Below are 18,543 nucleotides of genomic sequence, written 5' to 3'. Positions count from 1 at the left end.
GTTAAATCTCCCATGATGGGCGCCAGCATGGTGCAAATACCCTTCCATATGGTCAGTTGGGTACACCTGAGCCATCTGACCCAGGGGATCCAGAGATCCTCTATAGAGACCCGTGTGGGGTGGACCTTTCCCACTGGTGAATTCCAAATATTTCCTAGCAAGCGGAAACTTTCTGTTTTCTTTGCAAGCATCCACTGCTGAAACCAAGGCTTAAATGAATCTGTGAAGCTCTGAACATGGGTTCTCCTGCTCTCTTTGACCCTTCAGATTAGGTAATGTTGCTGGAAATCAGTTCCATGCCCAGCATGTACCAAAAAGCCTATAACAGCAACAAAGAAGGGGAGAAGGCACCAGGACAAGGGCCATGGGAGCCAGCAGGGGTTGAGCCCTTCCGTACAACCAAGATACATCACTGCCAATGCAACTTTTTTCCTCTCTCCCAAAAACTCACCTGCCTATCAGTGCTTCAGTAGTGGCTACAGATACACATTTACCCAGGGAAAAAAACAAATCCCTCCTCTGTCTTGTCTCTCTCCCTTATTAAGGTTACCACGCATAATGTGTTACCTGGTGTCAGCTGAGCCTGGGCAGCACACCAAGGACACTCAGAGTCACCAGCAAACCCAAGATAAGACACATTAGCTCAAGCCTCTGTGATGGAAGTTTAAACAAATCCATTTAACCTTGAATTTGTAGGAGGTAAAGAACACATGTGCAAGTAATTGTTCCACCTCACCGTACACAGGTTAAGCTGTGGCAATACATGTGCTTAGTCTAAGCTGCTCGTTTCCATTTCCGGAGGCATGGTGTTGGCACAACAATGCTGAGACTCTTCTGAATTCAAATCAGCATGGCAGCACCAGAGGGAGGTCAAAACAAGGATTAAAAAGTCAGCTAGGTCCATAAGGACAGTGCAGTCTCCTGCAACGTTCCTTGGGGATAAAGTATGACAGAACTTTTTCCAGCAATGCATTTTTCAGTGCCAAATGTAATCAGAAGATGAACTTAAGTCATAAAGCATCCTCCAGTGAAATGACATCTACATTAGTGCCTTCCTTCTGACACATTCAACATTGAACATAAACTGGCAGGAATTCAGATAAACAGCTCCACAGAAGATACTCCCAGATTTTGCAGCTGATCATCTCCAGATCTGCTGTATAAGCAAGAAGTCTCCACCTGTTCATGCATAAACAAGATTAAAAAACCCAAACAGATGGTGACTTAATCCCCACTCCATCACTGCTGATGTTAGACAAAGTGAGGGACACGCCTCGCTAAAAGCTTTGCTTATATTGGAAAAATCTTCAAAACTGGGTGTCTGTAAGGACAAAGCATTGCCATTCCAAAGTACTGCACTAATGTGGTGATTTCACTCTATAAAGGGAGGGATCTGACTTTAAACACTGATTATAGCCACAGAGTATTCACAGGATCAAGCAACAACTGAACATGCAGAAATAAAGTGGAAAACTCATGCCTCAAACAATCCAACCCAAGGAACAGAGGAGCAAAGAGCTGTTCATCTCCTGCCACCTTATAATCACTTGAAGTGGCCACTCCCTTGTTCACACTATCAACTAGCATTAAAATATAGAAAAACAGCCAAAACTGCTGCTGCTATTCCAGCAGGTTTAAAAACAAGCCTTATGCTAAGGATGTTTCTTAAAAGGGAAGCACATGCTTGTCCCTCCTGTCCTGGTTCCTCTTCCCTCAGCTCCTGCTGAAAGGCACAGTGTCTCTACATTTAACAGAAGTCCTACAGCAGCCAAAGGAATCCCCCTTGCTGACTTTGTACAGCAATACATCCCTTCACATCTGGGACTGGGGAGGAGGGGCAGACTCCCCTCTCAAGTTCCACAGAGGCAACGAAAAGGAATAATTGCTCCTGTACGTTTACAGTATAGCAGCAGTGAATTTTACACTGCTAATAACAGGGTTCCTGTGAAGCGGGAGCCTCTAGGAAGATCCTGGAGCAAGGAGAAGCACATCACTGTCTCAAGTGTGAATCATAACTTTCTTCACAGATCTGAAAGTTAACCTCCTGCAAGCATGAAACCTTACCCTCCTAAATCATTTTACTCCCTTCCTATTCTACAGGACAATTTACCAACAGAATCTGCAGTAGGAAATGCTGAAAGGAATGTTTCCTCTTCAGGAACATACTGCACCACACAGTGCTCCACTTCATGTTGCCCTTCTGCCTGAAAGAAGGAAAAAACCCACACAACAACCTCAATTGTTTTTTTCAGGCTGATAAAAATGTACCCACTTCAGAGTTTCTTCTTACCAATGAATAAACCTGGAAAAAAAGAATCATATGGTGCTTAATAAGAGCCAAATGTTTTGGTCAATTTTTAGGAAATCTAAAAGCCAGAGAGATGGATCTCCACCATCCTTGTGGTGCTCCTATTAGGAAATACACAGCAGATTTTATCCAAGCTGCAGAAGGCAGGTCCAAATCTGTCTTTTAGGTCCCCTAAGCAGGTAGCTGTGTCACAGGTACACACACCCTCCAGACACACTCAAAGACAACAGATCAAGTGGGCACAATAACTGAACCACTCCAGCAACTGCTCACGAGACAGCTTTGGCCAAAATTAAGCAGGAGTTCAAACCAGCCCAGCCCCAGCTCACTTGGTCTGAACAGACTGGAGAGCACAGCTCAGACAGCAGAGCCAGGTGTAATGCCTGCAGCAGCTGGAGGAGAGCTCACATAATGACATTCCCAGTGCCTAATGCATATGGAAAGAATCAGGTTCCTTGTAAAAACACAGGTTCACCTTCCCTCTTTCAGCACCACACTGATGTCCAGGAAGTCTTTTCAGAGTGGTTTACTGTTCCAGACCCAAGGGCCTGGTATTAGAAACATCCAGACACGAGTACTTTCTCAGTGGTACAGGTCCTGCGTACCTTTAAACTGAAGGGCCTAAATGTCTGACCTCCCAACTAGTGAGTGCTTCATGTCAAATGGTCTGAGAGTAAAACCAGCTTTCACATAGGGTTTAAAATAGGTGTTACTGTTCAAAAGTCTATTAAGTCAGTTATTTCATTTGTACTAACACAAATCTGAAGTAACAGTTTGACCAAATTTATTATTTTCCTGATTGTATTAATTTTACATAGTACAAAGTTCTCTTATGTAAGCAATCACATTAAACTAGCATAACAGACTTTGCCTAGCAGCAAATACACCATTATCGAGATATTTTAAAGCATGTTGTTTTCAATAAGAGTTTAATTTGTACTTATGTTTCAGAGTTTGCATGTTCATAGGAAGCTTCCAGACATCTGGATTCCAGTTCAGGATTTATTTGCATACAAAAATATATTATAATGGAAAAAAGCATTAAAGTTTTCAACTATATAAAATTACAAATATATTTGCATAAAAGCAATTTTAAATTAAAATTAAAATTCAAGCTATATTTTAAAGCAAAATACAGCTCTAACATTTAAGTTATCTTCTTCCATCTGCTGCAAAGTGAAAAAAAAAACCAACAAACCAAAACCAATGTTGCCAGTTAAATACTTGTAGGAGTTCACAAAGGTTATGTTCAGAGAGCATCTCAAGGAATGAAGTTATCAGACTAGGGCAGCAGTTCTCACTGATTGATGTCACTTATCCTTCAGAGGACATTCACGTACAAGCACAATGCTGAAAACTCCTTTCACATACCTGAAAATACAGAAGAAAGATCACTAAGCTCTCTATTAAATAAGATTGCATGTTGTTGATGTATCAGACACTTGCCTATACCCAGTTTCCTAGACTGCCTGACAAGCCAAATTACGTCTTCTTTTTTTTAAATTAATGTGAACGCTGAAATGCTAGTGTGCAAAAAAGACAAGGCAAGTACTGTTCTAACAAGTGCACCAGGCTTGAAAAGGTATCTGTACAAAGTTCTGTGTAACCTCAAGCATATAAATACAACTCCTCAAAAATATGATGATAAATACCAGATGGAATTTGGACTTCTTCCTCACTGTACAGTGATACTGTACAAATGAGACTGCAGAGATCGCTGGAGATTTGTCTAGTTGGGATAAAAAAAAAAAAAAATCACACCAAAAAAAAAGCACAAAACCACGAGCACAGGTGGTAGTTCCTGCCTTCATCTTTGATGTACCTTGCAAGGGAAAAATGAAACCTATATATTATAGGCAGCCCCTTAGAGTTAGCTATGACATGGCTGCGCAAGATACAGCAATGGAAATATTTGGCAGTTTGGGCTTTCATTGTCCTACACAAACTTTCCAAAACTTGGATTTTTTTTCAGAGGAGTGAATTAAATTTCAGTGGTAAAGATGGAGTTAGCTCAAGCTTACATACATGACACAAGGCAGGAAACTAGAGAATATATTTTAAGTATGAGAAGTGAAACCAGGATTAAGATACAAGTAAGACAGCAGGGAAGCAGGACATTTGTAAGGGCAGCTGTGTTGAATTAAGTCTACATCGTCAAGAAATACAGGGAAGGGAAAATACCTAATGAATACACAAAACTCTCAGTTCATAGTTTGAGAGGGCTTTGTTTATGCTGCTATTTAGGTCTAGTCCTACAGCTTGGTGGTTTGGGCTCTATAGCCTAGTTCCACACAAAAAAAAAACCCCAACCTGAAACACAAAAGAAATGGTATTATGTCCACAACAGAAGAAGAAGCAAAAGGAATAGGCAGAGTGCATGCTTGACAATAGGTGGCCAGTTTTTTGGCTTTGTTGTTTTTCTTTAAAAATCATAATGAATAGTTCATTACTGTAGCTGAAAGATACAATTTCTAGACAGTGGCAGAAAAAGTGATCTAAATTCCATTCCTGGTAAAGACAAGCACAAACAGGATTTTGATTTTTAGTTTAAGTCAACAGATACAGATATCTGCTCCTTAATTCTTTCATACAGTAGAGTCTAGAACAAAAAGGTTTTCTTCACCTATAGATACTCCTCCAGTTACTTAGCTTTGTAATGAAGAAATAAATCACCAGCTTTTAAGCTGAGTATTGAGTATTTAAGAAACTGATGTTTATTTATCAATCCACTGTCAAAGAGAAGTGAATTGCAGCTGAGTCAGAGGTGGGGACAGGGGTTAATTGAGTTCAGCCTTTGTCACAGGCTAAACTGCATGCCTTGAACATTCAGGCAAAGATCAGAATTTAGTCTGGTTTACCTTCCTATCCATATAATGATCCACAGGACTAATAAACTAAAAGGAACCCACATTATATAATTTTTTCTATTTTTTCCTTCCCTCTCTCCCCATACTTTGGCTTCCAACACTCTTTATAACAAGTACCAAGTGAGACACAAGCTACTAATAAAAATCTACTCACTTGCTAATGTTCTGTCAAGATCAGCAATGAAGTCCTCCAGTTCTTTTGTGTCTCCAAGCTTTGCTGTAAAATAAGGGTCAATACTGCTTAGAGATGGCATGTTTCTCTGGCTAGAAGAAACACTAGAAACACACGACCCTCCAAATAATTTTCAGTGGTACCAAACATGCTGTGGCTTATGGTCAGCAAAGTTCAATAGGGTTGCTGCAATGTCCAAAAGCACTTGGAGAACATGGGAGACTGAACTGAAACTCCAGCTTTTATAATTTTCCATTTGACAGAAGCAACACAAAGCAATACTTTATTTAGTCTCCTTAAAAAGGAGTGGTTGAAGTGAAGAATAAAAGTTACATGTCAACTACTCTGTGTCCTTGCTACTGTGGCCATCTTTCTTGTTTCATCTGTTCAGATACTGCATGCATGGCCCTAATCAATCCCACCCAATGAGCTCCCAGACCTACTCAGATCTTAGCCCCATAAAATCATGTCAGTATCACTGGCTTGCTGTGCTGCCAGATCCTTTGACCTTGGTCCATACTCTATAAATTTGGAACAAAACATCCACCTAGGTTTCCACTCCTGACAACATCACTGTTTCCCTTCAGCCTAGTTTTATTGGAAGTTGCTTCCATATCTCATTTCTGTGGTCTTCTCCAAGCCAGTTCCAACTCTTTCTGTCTTCTCATCAGGAAGAGCATCTTGTCCTTTAGTGTAATTCTTTGCCAAATATTTCCTGTAAGTTTAACTGAACTCTTTTTTGCTACTTCATAGAAACTATTACTCATTATTTCTCCCTAATATCAGACTAAATTGAAAAGAAAGCGTGTAACTTGGGTTTTTGTGACTGGTCACTGTGAAAAAGATATGAAAGCATGAAAGGCTATTGAACATGCTCCTGAGGAGAGTAGCTGTAACAAAAGCACCATGTAGTACATATGTATGAGTGTTCACTTATTGATATGTCTGCTCCAGAGTTAATCCAAGTTAACCTGAATGAAGCACTATCCTGGGAAGTCAGATCAGCTGCAAGACAGAAGCCACTTTGGAACAGCATAGCTTCAAAGGAGGAAGGAATTACTAATATATGGCTTGTATCAGCCGTGCGAGGTCTGTAGGGATCTGAGCAATTGTGTTAACTTAAATGGCAGCACATGGCTTCAGAGGAGTCCCTCTACCCCTGAATTCAGGCTAAGTATTTTTGTAGAGAACTTAAGCCACTTAGTTGCTTCAGTAAAGAAGTAACATGAGTTAATAATTAATCCTTATCAGCCAGAAAACTAATTTTTTTAGCTCAGTGTTTCAAAACCAAAAGAGTTGCCAGGCCACCTGCAAAGTGCAGATATGCCATGCTATTGCCATTTATAATCAAGACAATAATACTTGGACCTGTAGTGTGCCCAATAGTAATCCTTAGTTTTGTTGTCATTGAAAAAAAAAAAAAAAACCAAAATCAACCAACCAAAACCAAACACAAAACAAAAAACCAACCAAACAAAAAAAAACCACAAAAACAAACAAACAGAAAACCCAACCAAACAAAACAACCCAACCAACCCAAACAAAAATACAAAAAAGTCCATGCAAGCATGTGAATCTCAGCACCCAGGAAGAAGCCCATATAGTTGAGGATTAGGAAGAAATGTCAACAGTTAAAATTAAGATACCTTTACAAGGAGTTACTGAAGGGGATGGCAAGCTTGGAGTAGATGCAGTCGAAGAGTTGAGCTTTTCATCACTGAGACTGAAACTGTTTCTGTAGAGTGAATCTGCACCTGTAAAAAAGCAACATTATAAAGTAAACTTAACACCTGCTGCAAGTTTGCAATATAATTGAAACCCAAAATGCAGCCTTTCCTATATGGACTTCAAAGTCTGTAGAACTGATTTACAGTCTTCAAAACCAGAGAAATAAATAAATAAACTCTCTATTGTTGCTCCCACTCCTACTGTTAAAAAGAAAGCAGCCCTAGGCTCAATCCTCATCCCCAGTAAGGAAAGGGTTAGCTTTCCTTGAAGTCAGCACCATTTGAAAAATTATACAGAAATGACAATTTTCCCACATCAGCTAAACTAGACCTGGCAGGACTTGACTAATTCACAATATTCTGAGAAATTCTGTTACCTAAATTTTTCAAAAGCTACCAAAAAAAAAAAAAAAAACAAAACCAAAAAAACCCACCCTGAATAGAGAGCTCCAGGACATGAACAACCCCCCAGAATAAAGAATACACGTATCCCCAAAGTAATGCACCCCTTTCTCCATACATTACTCTGCTGCTTTAGGTATGGCATTTTCAATTCTCTTTTATTCTATGGCTCTCTGGAGTTCATGATGCAGTACACAGGTACACAAGATATCCTGCAATCTTATTTTAGGTGATCTTTTAAAGAAAGCCTTATATGCCCTGGAAAGGAACAGAAAAGGTTCCAATATCTTTTGGATGTTCTGGTAATTTAGAGGAGGCCTTAAGCTCCAAAAGTATCGAAAAGTATCTTTACCTTGTCTTTCTTCATATAACAAGTTGCAAAATGTACAGGGCACCCCAAGTATTAGTCCTGGCTCCACTGGAAGGAGGCACTGTCATTGTGCTAGAGACACTAAAACTGCTGGTCCTGCAGTTTCAAGCCAGTGACCTGAAAACTGTAGTTCTACAAAAAGAAACCATTGTGATACAAACATGGTCTCCATTTACTTGGCACCTTGCCCAGGACATAAGAGTATGTCTTATTGTATTGGGTGGTGACTACTGCTTGCCATCGAGGCCAGCAATTCTGCTCCCGGCAGCACACACAGCATTTGTCCCCGGAGCCACAGCCTGGGAGGCGGCTACGCTGCAGCACCAAGGCCATCCAAGAGAGCGCTGTCACACATCCTCGGACGTCTGTCCCATTTGCTGTGCCAGGAGAGGACTACCTCAGTTCAGTTAAGCATGTCTTGATGAATTGGCAGAAGGGGCAGGAACACAGCTCGCCCTGCCAAAACCTGCACATCTACACCTCCCCTGAATGTTGCCAGGATGTCTGCAGACAGCAGACACTGAGACCACCCTCTTGCAGACCACTCCTTTTCCTCAAGTTCAGCCGTCTTTGGGAAGAAGGGTGTGTCTCCACACCCCACCTCTTCTAGCCTACTGTCCTTTCCAGCACAAAAGCACCTTCCACAGGAACATACAGGTACAGTGACAAGTCAGACGAGACGACTGCACCTGCAAAGCCTCTCAGATCTTTCCTCAGCCATAAAAGCTGATTTGTTTGTTCCATGCTTACGTCTGTTACAATACACACTGAAAAGGCTTGGGGCAAAAGCTTCAACCTGCAGTACTTTCCTCTTTCCCATGCATTTTGGCCCACAGCTGTGCTGTGTCTTTAGTTTGCTCTGCCATCAGCTCAGATCCTGGTCTGGCAAACACACGCTACCCACAGCACCTCGCAAACATGAGCGATGACGTGACTGCCATCTGTGACCTGGGGCTGCCACCTGGTCAGCCACCACGTGGTATTTCTTGTTTATAGAGATGGGTATGCTTCTTCAAGCTATGTCCTAATTGCAATTTCTTTATCTTCACTCTTAAGAAGTGCTGTTCTCTCTAAACTTCAGCAGATCAAAACCAAGCTACTTGAAACTGCACACACAAGAAAGACTTCATGAATACAATGCAGCACTGAGATAATTTTAGATAGAAAAATGGGGAAAAAAGATAAGACATTTTAAAAGTAGCCCCTAAAAACAGAAAAAAAAAAGAACCTAAAAGAACCTGAGGGTGAAGGGAATCTGATAGTGCTCTGCAATGATGTGTCAGCAGTGCTGTACTATACCACATGAACCCTGTACATTAACTGATACTTCCTCTTCATTAAAGGCATGGCAAAGTTCCTCCTGAAATCAGCTTACAGAACAATTGCCTACTAATACCACATTTCTTTCAGCCAAGATGCAAACCCCAGTGACTAAGAAACACAGAATGGAAAATTCTAGCTGTTCAGGACAAAACTCCTACCATCACCAAAAGGCCAAGTAACTTGTAATAGCTCACACAAACATAGCCAAGACTGTAATTCACTGAAACACTGACAGAACACACCAAAGATAAAACACTTTCCAGGCTATTTATTTGAAAGATGAGAACAAGAATTTCCAAATTAATTCATATTTTAAAGCTCTTACAGCTCGTTGAATTAATAAAAAATACAGAAAACTCTGGTTATAACTCTGAGTATAATTATAATGTGAAATCTATGCTACTAGCATCCAGACACCAAATGTAGCAAGGCTGGGAATTTATATTGCCAACCAATCCCTCTCATACACAAAATCCCAAGCTCCAGTTACTCTTATTTACAGATAGATTAAAACAATCTTTTTGTGCTTGTCAGAGCAACTCAAATTGCAAAAGCTTTATTAAACCATTAAAACTGGCCACAAACTATTCACATAGTTCTTTCTGTATATCCATGTGAACATTCAAGCTAGCAGACACCTTTGATTCTTTTTGGGTTTTTTCTCTTCATTATCCTTCTATAAGCAGTTGAAAGTATTAACTGCTTACTTTGCAATGTATTGACACCACTGTCTTCCACAAACATTATGCTGGGAAATATTTACAACTGGGCAAAGATAAAATATGACAAAACTGTTGTTTTAAATCTCTGAATGTTTTTCTTCCAGTTTCAAAAGGTAAAATGTTTTAACGTAAGTGTTATCTTCTGATGAGTTGTAATAGTTTCAGGAAAATATCAACATTTATCTTTCTCAAAGCAAAAATGTACTTAAGTTACTAACTGTGGCTTATTCATGCCACCAAGCATCAGAAATTCTAGTGATGTAAGGAGGAATGCATTGACTCCACCAGCAAGGTCACCATAACTGCTGAAAACAATGTACTGTTAAAAAATATTTATGACATCTACCACAGAAAAATACCCTCTTTGGCAAAGCATGGCTGTAGGGCAGAAAGCTCTGGGAAAAGAACACTTCAGTCTTTGCTCTCTACCAGCTGCCACAGCCAAGATTTGCTCATTCACCTCCAATAATGGCCTTTGGAAGAGTTCCACTGCCAGACAAATACAACATCCTCTGCAACCCAATAACCAGGGGCTGATGCCAGGGATCCCACTGATGCTGTCCTTCCTCCTCCAGCTCCTTCTCTCCCACGGCAAGTTTATCATTCATTACTTATTTTTCACTTTGTGCATTGATTCTAGTCCCCATGCTTATATGTAAACTATGCCACTTCAGCTGTTTAAAAAACAACAAAACTCAAATTGCCTCTTAAAAAAAAATATCCTTCAAATCTGATACTTTTGTTAGTGAGTTGATTTACATCAGTCAAGCTACACTGCAAAATTAGGGGGTAGGAATAAATATGGGTGTATTTCACTTTGGCAAAGTAATCTGTAGTTAGTATAAGTTTGCTGTTCCAGTATATGGTTAAACCACAAAATAAACCATGGCAGTACCATGTAAATATAGAAATGTCCCCACAAAATGAGAACTTGAAAAGTTCTCGGCAGTACTTGACTGAAGGAGGAAAACCTCAAACTTTTCCTTTTAAAACAGACAATGGAAAAGTTCAGCTGTCTAGCTTCTTTAATATCATGCTCTTTCTAGTACCATGGCTCAAGAGACAATTTTGAAGAGCACTGGAGTTGGTAAAAGTTTTACTGCAGTTTTCAGTGGGGAAAGTTTTAGGGGAAAAAAATTCAAGCACATCCCTAAAGCTGTCAGAGAGAAGCTTCACAAGTCCACTGAAGTGTCTACAAACCATGAATTTATTATAAAACAGTAACTCAACACTTAATGAGCAGACTGCACAGCTAATTCCTAACAGAACACAGCCGACTTGTTAAAAAATCAGAAAAAAATCCCTTGAAATTGTAATGTCACCAGTAGAAGTGAGAAATATTCATGGTACAAAAAGCTTGTTTCACAATACATATGTTTCAGCCCCCAAAGACAGTGTTTATTTTTATCATCATCACAGTTACACTTGGCTTCATTGTTTATTTTTGGGGGGATTTTGCCTAACTAACAAACATCTGTTCCAATACTGACCAAAAAATTACACCTTTTCTCTACTGACACATCTAAGCATCATTATTTAAAGGATTTCAAATCACACAGCTGCACAAAAGTGATCTAGGAAGCCTGAAATCCAAGCATGTTTTCTCATCATACACAAAACCTACCTTCCCACTCTCCCCCATGGTTACAATCCACGAGGCAGTTTCCAGCTCCAACCTTCCATTTACTAATCTTCCTTTCTAATAAGCAAGAGCAATGGGCATGCTGGAGTGTAAAGAATGGGAAATCTTACCAAAAAGTGCATTTCTCAGCACACTGAAATACCTGTAAGAGAAGGCTACGCACCTGAAACTTCCAATTTTTCTTCCCCTTGGACATATCAGGAACATAATAAAACTTTATTTCTCAGATCATTTAATAAAAGGACATTTCTCCAGGAGAGTCTCACTTAACTTTTTTTCCTTATAAATATTGCATTGGCCTCTTGTTTGAGACAGCCCATTGGAAGTTCACAGACACAATCTACCTCCTTTTCAAGTTACAAGACTGGCATTTGCTGCAGAGACCAAAGGCTCATCTACTTCACATCCTGTCTCTCACTACAACTCACAGCAGATGCCTGTAGAAGAGCTTTAGAGTGGTGCAGCCACACACTGGGAGTTTCAGAAGAAGCTCTACCAAGCTCTCACAATGCACATACCAGTCTCTTTCCTGAGACAGCAGTGGCATTTGCCCAAGCAGTCCTCCATGGCCTCATCCTTCCTGCTGGGATTTTATCAAATTATTCTTGAGTATGTGAACTTCGAATATCTGTAATACTTTAAGGCAGTATCTTTAACTGTTCATGAAAGAAGTAACACCATTTCTTGGAAAAATGCTAATTTAATTTGATTTCCTCATACTGGTGAGGTAGCAGTCACTTTCACAATGTCACTTAGGATTTTCTGAAAGAAAATCTGTCTTGTCCCCACCCAAAACATCTCTTTTTTAGCCTGACAGTCCCAGTCTATTTAAGCATTTGGAAACTATTTTATGTCTTCAGTAATTTCTGTTGCCTTTTTCTTTACTTTTGTAACAGTCACACATTACAGGACTGACAGTGTGAACAGGTTTTTCAGGGTGAGTGCTGCAGTACTAACAGTGGCTGGTGCTTCATCTCTGGATAGCCTAGGCATTAGCACAAGCACATGGGGACATCCACAGCCACATCCGTGTAACCACAAGTGCTGGCACTACACCAAGCACTGGTGTTAACAGATCCTGCTCAACCCCTGCACCTACTTGATTTTAAAATCATAAAATTTAGAGTTCTAGATGCCCGCAGGATTTCTTTGTTGTTTTCAAAAGCCATGAGGCATTGCTCAGAAATCATTTACCCCTAAAAAATAACTACAAAGGAACACTGCAGGCTGTATGAGCACAAGAATTGAACTGATGCATTTATTTTGCAATGCTTTTAAGAGAGAGAGAGAATGCTTTTTAAGAGAGAGGCTGGAAGCTGAACCTGTCTTAAGAAAACATGGAGCTACAAGCGTCAAACATTTCTGAGAGAACAACAACAGATTATGATGTAGCTTTTAGTGTTATTGTAACTTTGGCCCGAGAAACACTAAAGCACTTCCCTTCTCAACCTCTCATAAAGTCCAACTTCCCATTCATTATCCTAAGCCTAAACTTGGAAGACTGTCCTGACACTGCCATATACCGTACTAGCACAATGCACTGACTGGGCATGCAATTTACACAGGCAAGCCTGTGCTCTTCTTTGCAAGCTCATTCCAACACCAGAAGACAATGCTATCTGTAGGTTCATTAATACAGCTGCATCTACATTAGTGGCTTCTGCCAGCACAGCACTCTCTAGCACAAATCCTACTTTATCACAGCCAGCATATGCTGTGAATAGCAGAGATTTATAAAGTATTCCTCAACTTTGAAGTTCCAGCACAATTAGTAACCTAAAGAACAAAGCTGCTAGGCATCGATTTGTTTGAATACATCAGGTTGAAACGTAACTGGTACTCAATCACAGTCCTGCAGAATGCTGGAGTAACTTAGCAGTTGCATCATGATTTCCAGCACTGACCCAATCAGCTGTGGTGGTTAATGTAATACTCGTGGGCCGAGATCATCACACACATCTGCACACACGAGCCTCTCTGCTACTGCAAGGTCTACAGTCCATTGTGCTATGTTCAGTGCTTAACCACAGCCAAGCCAGACCTCATCCAAAGATTATTTAATCAAATGACAGGACAAGATGTGGGAGAACAAAGTACTAGCGTAGTCATTTTCCACAGTAGTGTCTTCAAAATCCTGCTGTTTCCCAAGAGCCAGAAATATGTAATACAAGAATTTAAAGTAGTATTTTTGGAGCTAGGGTGAAATTTTAAGATAAAAGAATATTTTCAGGATTAACAACATTGATAAAGATAGTTTGTAAATTTTTCTGTTAAATTAAATGGGCTCATCCTCATGGCAGAAACCCCAGGAGAGGAAAAGGCTTTCCTTACCCTACTAAACAGGATTTTTCAAGTATGACCACTTGACATTTGTTAGTAGCTTCTCATGAAGCTGAATTTAAGGCTGATTCAGGGCACTGAAACAAACAGTTGCAACAGTTTAAAATGTTTCCTCCTCTTACAGTTCCATCTGACTGGAAAGATATCATGGCAGGAGTGGCCAAAAGATACATATGCCTAACCTTCAGCCACACCACATCAGTTAGGAGGACTAGATTAAACAACAACCAACAGATAGCACTAAAACACAATAGTCTGAACTGTTCTATTACACACATGATAAAGTGTATTTGCAACAGCCTTGGCACTGGATAACAAGATTTTGCAAAGATGTAAAGAGTCCTCATGAACAAGATGATCCTTCAAACTCTCTGCAGATAATAAGGTTTTACAGATTCACATTACCAGAACTTGCTCTTTCAGCCCAGTTACTCCTTGATTCTGCAGTGGTATTTTAACCTAAGCCTTACCACAGGAAGAGCAAGGTCATGAATTCAGCACTACACTGGCTAACACTAATATTACAGAAATCAAAGGGAAAATAAACCTGGGGGAAAATAAATACTTGAGTTTGAACAGAAAGAACCTGGGTAAGTAGGCAACTCCCTGCATTTATTCTTAAAATAGATGTAGGGAGTGTAGCTGGATTACATCAGACACTAGAGCCTGTTTTATAAAAGGAGCTCTTCATAAATCCACAATTCCTCTCCTACTCTAACTTCAAAATAAAAAGTTGACTACACTGAATGACTCCTTTAAGAAGAAGTGTTTTACCAGGCCTTACCTGAGCCATGAGCAGAGCTGGCTGTTTTTGTTTCCCTTCCCTTACACATACCCTCATAGACTCTGGTGCACCCTCCTGGTCCCATACATGCCAGTGCCCAGGCGACAGTGATTTTGATTTCTCCAGAGCCACCATTCACCTGATGCATCACCAAGGGAGGAACTCAGGCATGGGATGGGATATGAAAACTTGACAAGTTCCTTATACAAGATCTTTGAGGACTTTGTATGAAGCCTTCAAACCCTGTCTATCCTATTAACCCACTACTGTCTTCAACCTAAATCAGTGAGGATTTGCCACACAGAATTTTTATTTTCCAGATCTTCCTGAAGATCTGATCTGCCTGTTTACATAAGCATGCTGTTTTCTCACCAGGCCTTCTACCCTGCCAGAGAACACTGTATCTTCCTCCCAAGATCCATCTTGTCAATTCTAACAGCAATTTTAAGCAGTTTTCAAGATTTAAGTTTTTTGAACCACAGCAGATAGCTTCTGTAGTTACTTAGCATTTCTCCATGCAAGAAGAGTAAGTTCTTGATACTGGGTTGGGGTTTTGATCATTTTCTCACCAGTAGATTTTTTCCCTGTATCGTTACAAGTATCTCACAATAAGTGAGAGGTTAACATATCGCAACAATGAAGACTGTACAAGAAATAGTAACACTAGGGCTGCCAGCTTGACTCACTAAAGGCAGATTTCACCTCACGCACCCTCAGCCATCTGAAAGACAAGTGTCCAGGCCAAGTGTCCATCCGAAAGACAAGTGTCACACATTTCTAAATCTTCCTTGGAGATGGAGAGATACTTAGAAGAAGTACTACACTCTACATTATGAAACAGAAAAATAGCATCTTGATCCATGTACTTCCACTGACTACAGAAAAAAACCTAAAGGCAGTGCTAGCCAAGGTATCCAAGTTCAGGGCAGGTAAAACAGTACTTGTCAACCAAATGAAGCATATCCATGATGATGAAATAAAGGGCTCTGATAATCTGGGAAAGCTATGCTCTCACAGCTCAAGTACTAAGGAGGTAGGATTAGTGTTTTAGCACGAAGTCAACAGAACTGCACCTTGAGTCCCTGAACTGATAAAGAGGCAGAACAGAAATTAGAGAAGTAGTCTTATTACAAATGGCTGCAAAACAGGTGAGTTTCACCAAGCTTCCCATATAGTTAGGAAATCAACAAAAAACAAACAAACAAACAAAAAACAACAAACAACCAGTACAACAAAACCAAATCAAAAACCCAAACCAACAAAACTGGTTATAGTTTGCTTTTAGCAGAACTTACTTCTGAGAAAGTAACCTACTGCTCCCAAAGAGAACGACAGTTTCCAGCCTCACTGTATGGAAGAGGAAAGATGTTTTCTCTTCCTGATTAGTAAAGCCAGTAGGAAGGGCTGAATTTTTTCCCAAGTTAACTAGAAAAAAAATTAGTTCAAATTCTATATTTTCTTGCTCCAAGCAGCTTTCCACCCTTCCTGTTCCATGTTCTGCACACACCATTCATATACATCTAGTGTACTTGGGCACCAGGTAGCTACAAATTAGCACCTCGGAAACAGTGATAACACTGTCCTCCATCCAGATGGAGGGATGGATAGATAACCATTCTTATAACGGGTAATGTAGACGAGTTTCCACCAGTTCTGGAAAGCACATTTTGGCTCTCTCTCTCTATACAGATAATCCTGGTTACCGAGACACAGCAGATAGTCCCTGCGAACCCAAGAGACATCTTTTACTGCAGATGCCGGGACGTCCCGGTGTCCCGCAGCAGGCTGGCAGCCCGACCTTCTCCCAAAGAGAGCTTTTTAGGCTCCCCTAAAACACCAGAACTCCCCTATTCTACACTAGAGAGTAAAACCAGCGGGGCCAGACTCCGCATCTCTGCGACTTCTAACCCAGAACGTAGACGAAAAGGCACTGCTTTTATAGAAACAGACGCGTTCCCGCTCCCGGGTCCCTGCCTCTCTCAAAGAGGGCGACGTGCTGGTTTAACACCCGCTCTGGAGCGTCGCTTCCCGGCCGCCCCGCGCCCCGGGGCCGGCACGGCCGGACCGACAGACACTCACTCTCGGAGTCGCTGAGGCCGCTGCCGTCGCTGACGCTGGCGCTGCTCCTCCGCTTCATGCGCTCCAGGTGCTCGCCGTAGAAGAAGCGGCGCCGGCCGGCGGGGCAGGAGAACTCCGCCAGCACCGCGTCGAACTCGCCCAGCGCCTCCGCCAGGCCCCCGCCGCCGTCCTCCCCCGGCGCTGCCGGGCGGCGGCAGCGGGGTCAGGACCGGACCGGACCTGCCCGACCCGACCCTCACCCCGCCCGCCCCCCGCCCCCCCCACCCCAGGGAAGGGAAGGGAAGGGAAGGGAAGGGAAGGGAAGGGAAGGGAAGGGAAGGGAAGGGAAGGGAAGGGAAGGGAAGGGAAGGGAAGGGAAGGGAAGGGAAGGGAAGGGAAGGGAAGGGAAGGGAAGGGAAGGGAAGGGAAGGGAAGGGAAGGGGTCCCGCCTGCCCCCTCAGCCCGTCGCTCCCACCTTGCCCCGCAGGGCGCTGGGCTGGAGGAGACTTCATGGCGGAGGCGGGCGGAGATGCCCCAGCGCCGCTGCCGCCTCCCGCCGCCAGCATGAGAGCCCGGCCCGCCGCCGCCCCTCTTATAGCGCGGCGGGCCGGGGGCCGGGCCGGGGCGGACCGGGGGCGGCCCCCGGGCGGTGCAGGTGCGCCGGGCCGGGTGTCCCCGCGGCCGCAGTCCCGCCAGCAACGCCACCGCCAGCGGGAAGTGTCGCCCGTCGCCCTCCGCCCGCCACCGGGATCGCGGCGCCTTCGGGGCGATCGCGCTGCGCTTACCCCAGCACCGGGTGCGTGCCGGGCTGCTGCGGAGGGAGGATACAGCGGGCGTCAGAGCCGGCTGCAAGGAGGGACTGTCGCGGGAACACAGGACTGGGTCAGCCTTACCCAGCCCCATGACTGCCAGCAGCACGAGGGCACACAGCAGACAGCAGGACGAGGAGGCAGCAGCTCGCTTGCAGTGAGCCTGTGGCCTCGCATGCAACAGCACTGCTGCTCGGCCGCCCCCGGGATCCCCTTCCTTCCCCATCCCCATGGCACTGTGCCGGCATCTGTCTGTAATTACTGCTCTTCTCCGTACATTGGTGAGCAACGGACACGGCCATGGGGGCAGCTGGGCCAGTTAATTCCAGAGGATGACCCGAGGAGAAGAGCAGGTGGCAGGGGACATGCAGGGAATGCTCAGGCATAGGGAGTCACGGCCCCAGGTACATCAGCCAGGGTGTGCTCCAGTGGAGTGCTTTCCTTGTTTTTAGAAGGAAGATTCTAGCACTTGCCCTGTAGTCAGCTAAACCTGATGTTTGTACATGCCATAGCTGCGGAGTGCTGCTCTTGTGCTGTCTCTTGCACGTTTTAAATGTAAGGTGTCTGAGCAGCTAAAATACCTGTTAAATACTCATTGGGGAAGGCTCTGTCATATTTCGTTACGGCCAGAAATACTGAAAACAGACATCAGGTGCTATTCCATGAGAATGCGTCAGGATCTATGATTACATTTGTGTGTTGATGAAAATATTTAGAATTAGAAGAGTCAGGGAGAGGTAAGAAAAAACATCTGTGAAACTTTTCAACATTTTCAGACATGCTGTCATTGCTCCTGCAAGATACAAAATGAGAGAAACAATATTCTAGACAATAAACCAGATTTGTTCACCTCTCCTTACTGGCTGATATGGAGGCATTTATTTATTTTTGCAGTGAATCAAAAGAAGTTCTCATGGTGAAGTTCAATTGTTATTTATTCTGTGGCTTCCTTGTCTCTGTGGTCTTCCTCTGTTTTACTTTCTGCTAATAAAAGCAACTACAAACAATCCTTTTTAAAG

At 42.5% G+C, this 18,543-nt stretch overlaps 1 protein-coding gene across 1 annotated transcript; it reads right to left on the bottom strand.

Annotated features, from left to right (window-relative positions):
* Window positions 1-3,070: 3,070 nt before the first annotated feature.
* RGCC (regulator of cell cycle) lies at window positions 3,071-17,286 on the bottom strand. The gene is made up of 5 exons (XM_069030015.1): window positions 17,191-17,286; window positions 16,737-16,916; window positions 6,994-7,101; window positions 5,330-5,392; window positions 3,071-3,679 (listed from the first exon to the last, which is right to left on the bottom strand). Exons 1-5 carry the CDS (start codon window positions 17,279-17,281, stop codon window positions 3,672-3,674), a joined length of 450 nt encoding a protein of 149 aa, XP_068886116.1. The 5' UTR covers window positions 17,282-17,286; the 3' UTR covers window positions 3,071-3,671.
* Between the last annotated feature and the right edge of the window lie 1,257 nt (window positions 17,287-18,543).

This window comes from Aphelocoma coerulescens, chromosome 1 (assembly GCF_041296385.1).
Source record: "Aphelocoma coerulescens isolate FSJ_1873_10779 chromosome 1, UR_Acoe_1.0, whole genome shotgun sequence".
Taxonomy (NCBI): domain Eukaryota; kingdom Metazoa; phylum Chordata; class Aves; order Passeriformes; family Corvidae; genus Aphelocoma; species Aphelocoma coerulescens.
Note: the sequence above shows the minus strand (reverse complement) of the source record. Positions and strands in the feature narration are given on the sequence as shown.

Excerpts from the sequence above, each read along its gene's own strand:
- RGCC (XM_069030015.1), bottom strand. The coding sequence starts at position 17,281 with ATGCTGGCGGCGGGAGGCGGCAGCGGCGCTGGGGCATCTCCGCCCGCC. Across the intron at positions 7,102-16,736 it reads CGGCCTCAGCGACTCCGAGA|GTGCAGATTCACTCTACAGA; the intron begins GTGAGTGTCTGT and ends GCTTTTTTACAG. Across the intron at positions 5,393-6,993 it reads TTCAGTAACTCCTTGTAAAG|CAAAGCTTGGAGACACAAAA; the intron begins GTATCTTAATTT and ends CTTATTTTACAG.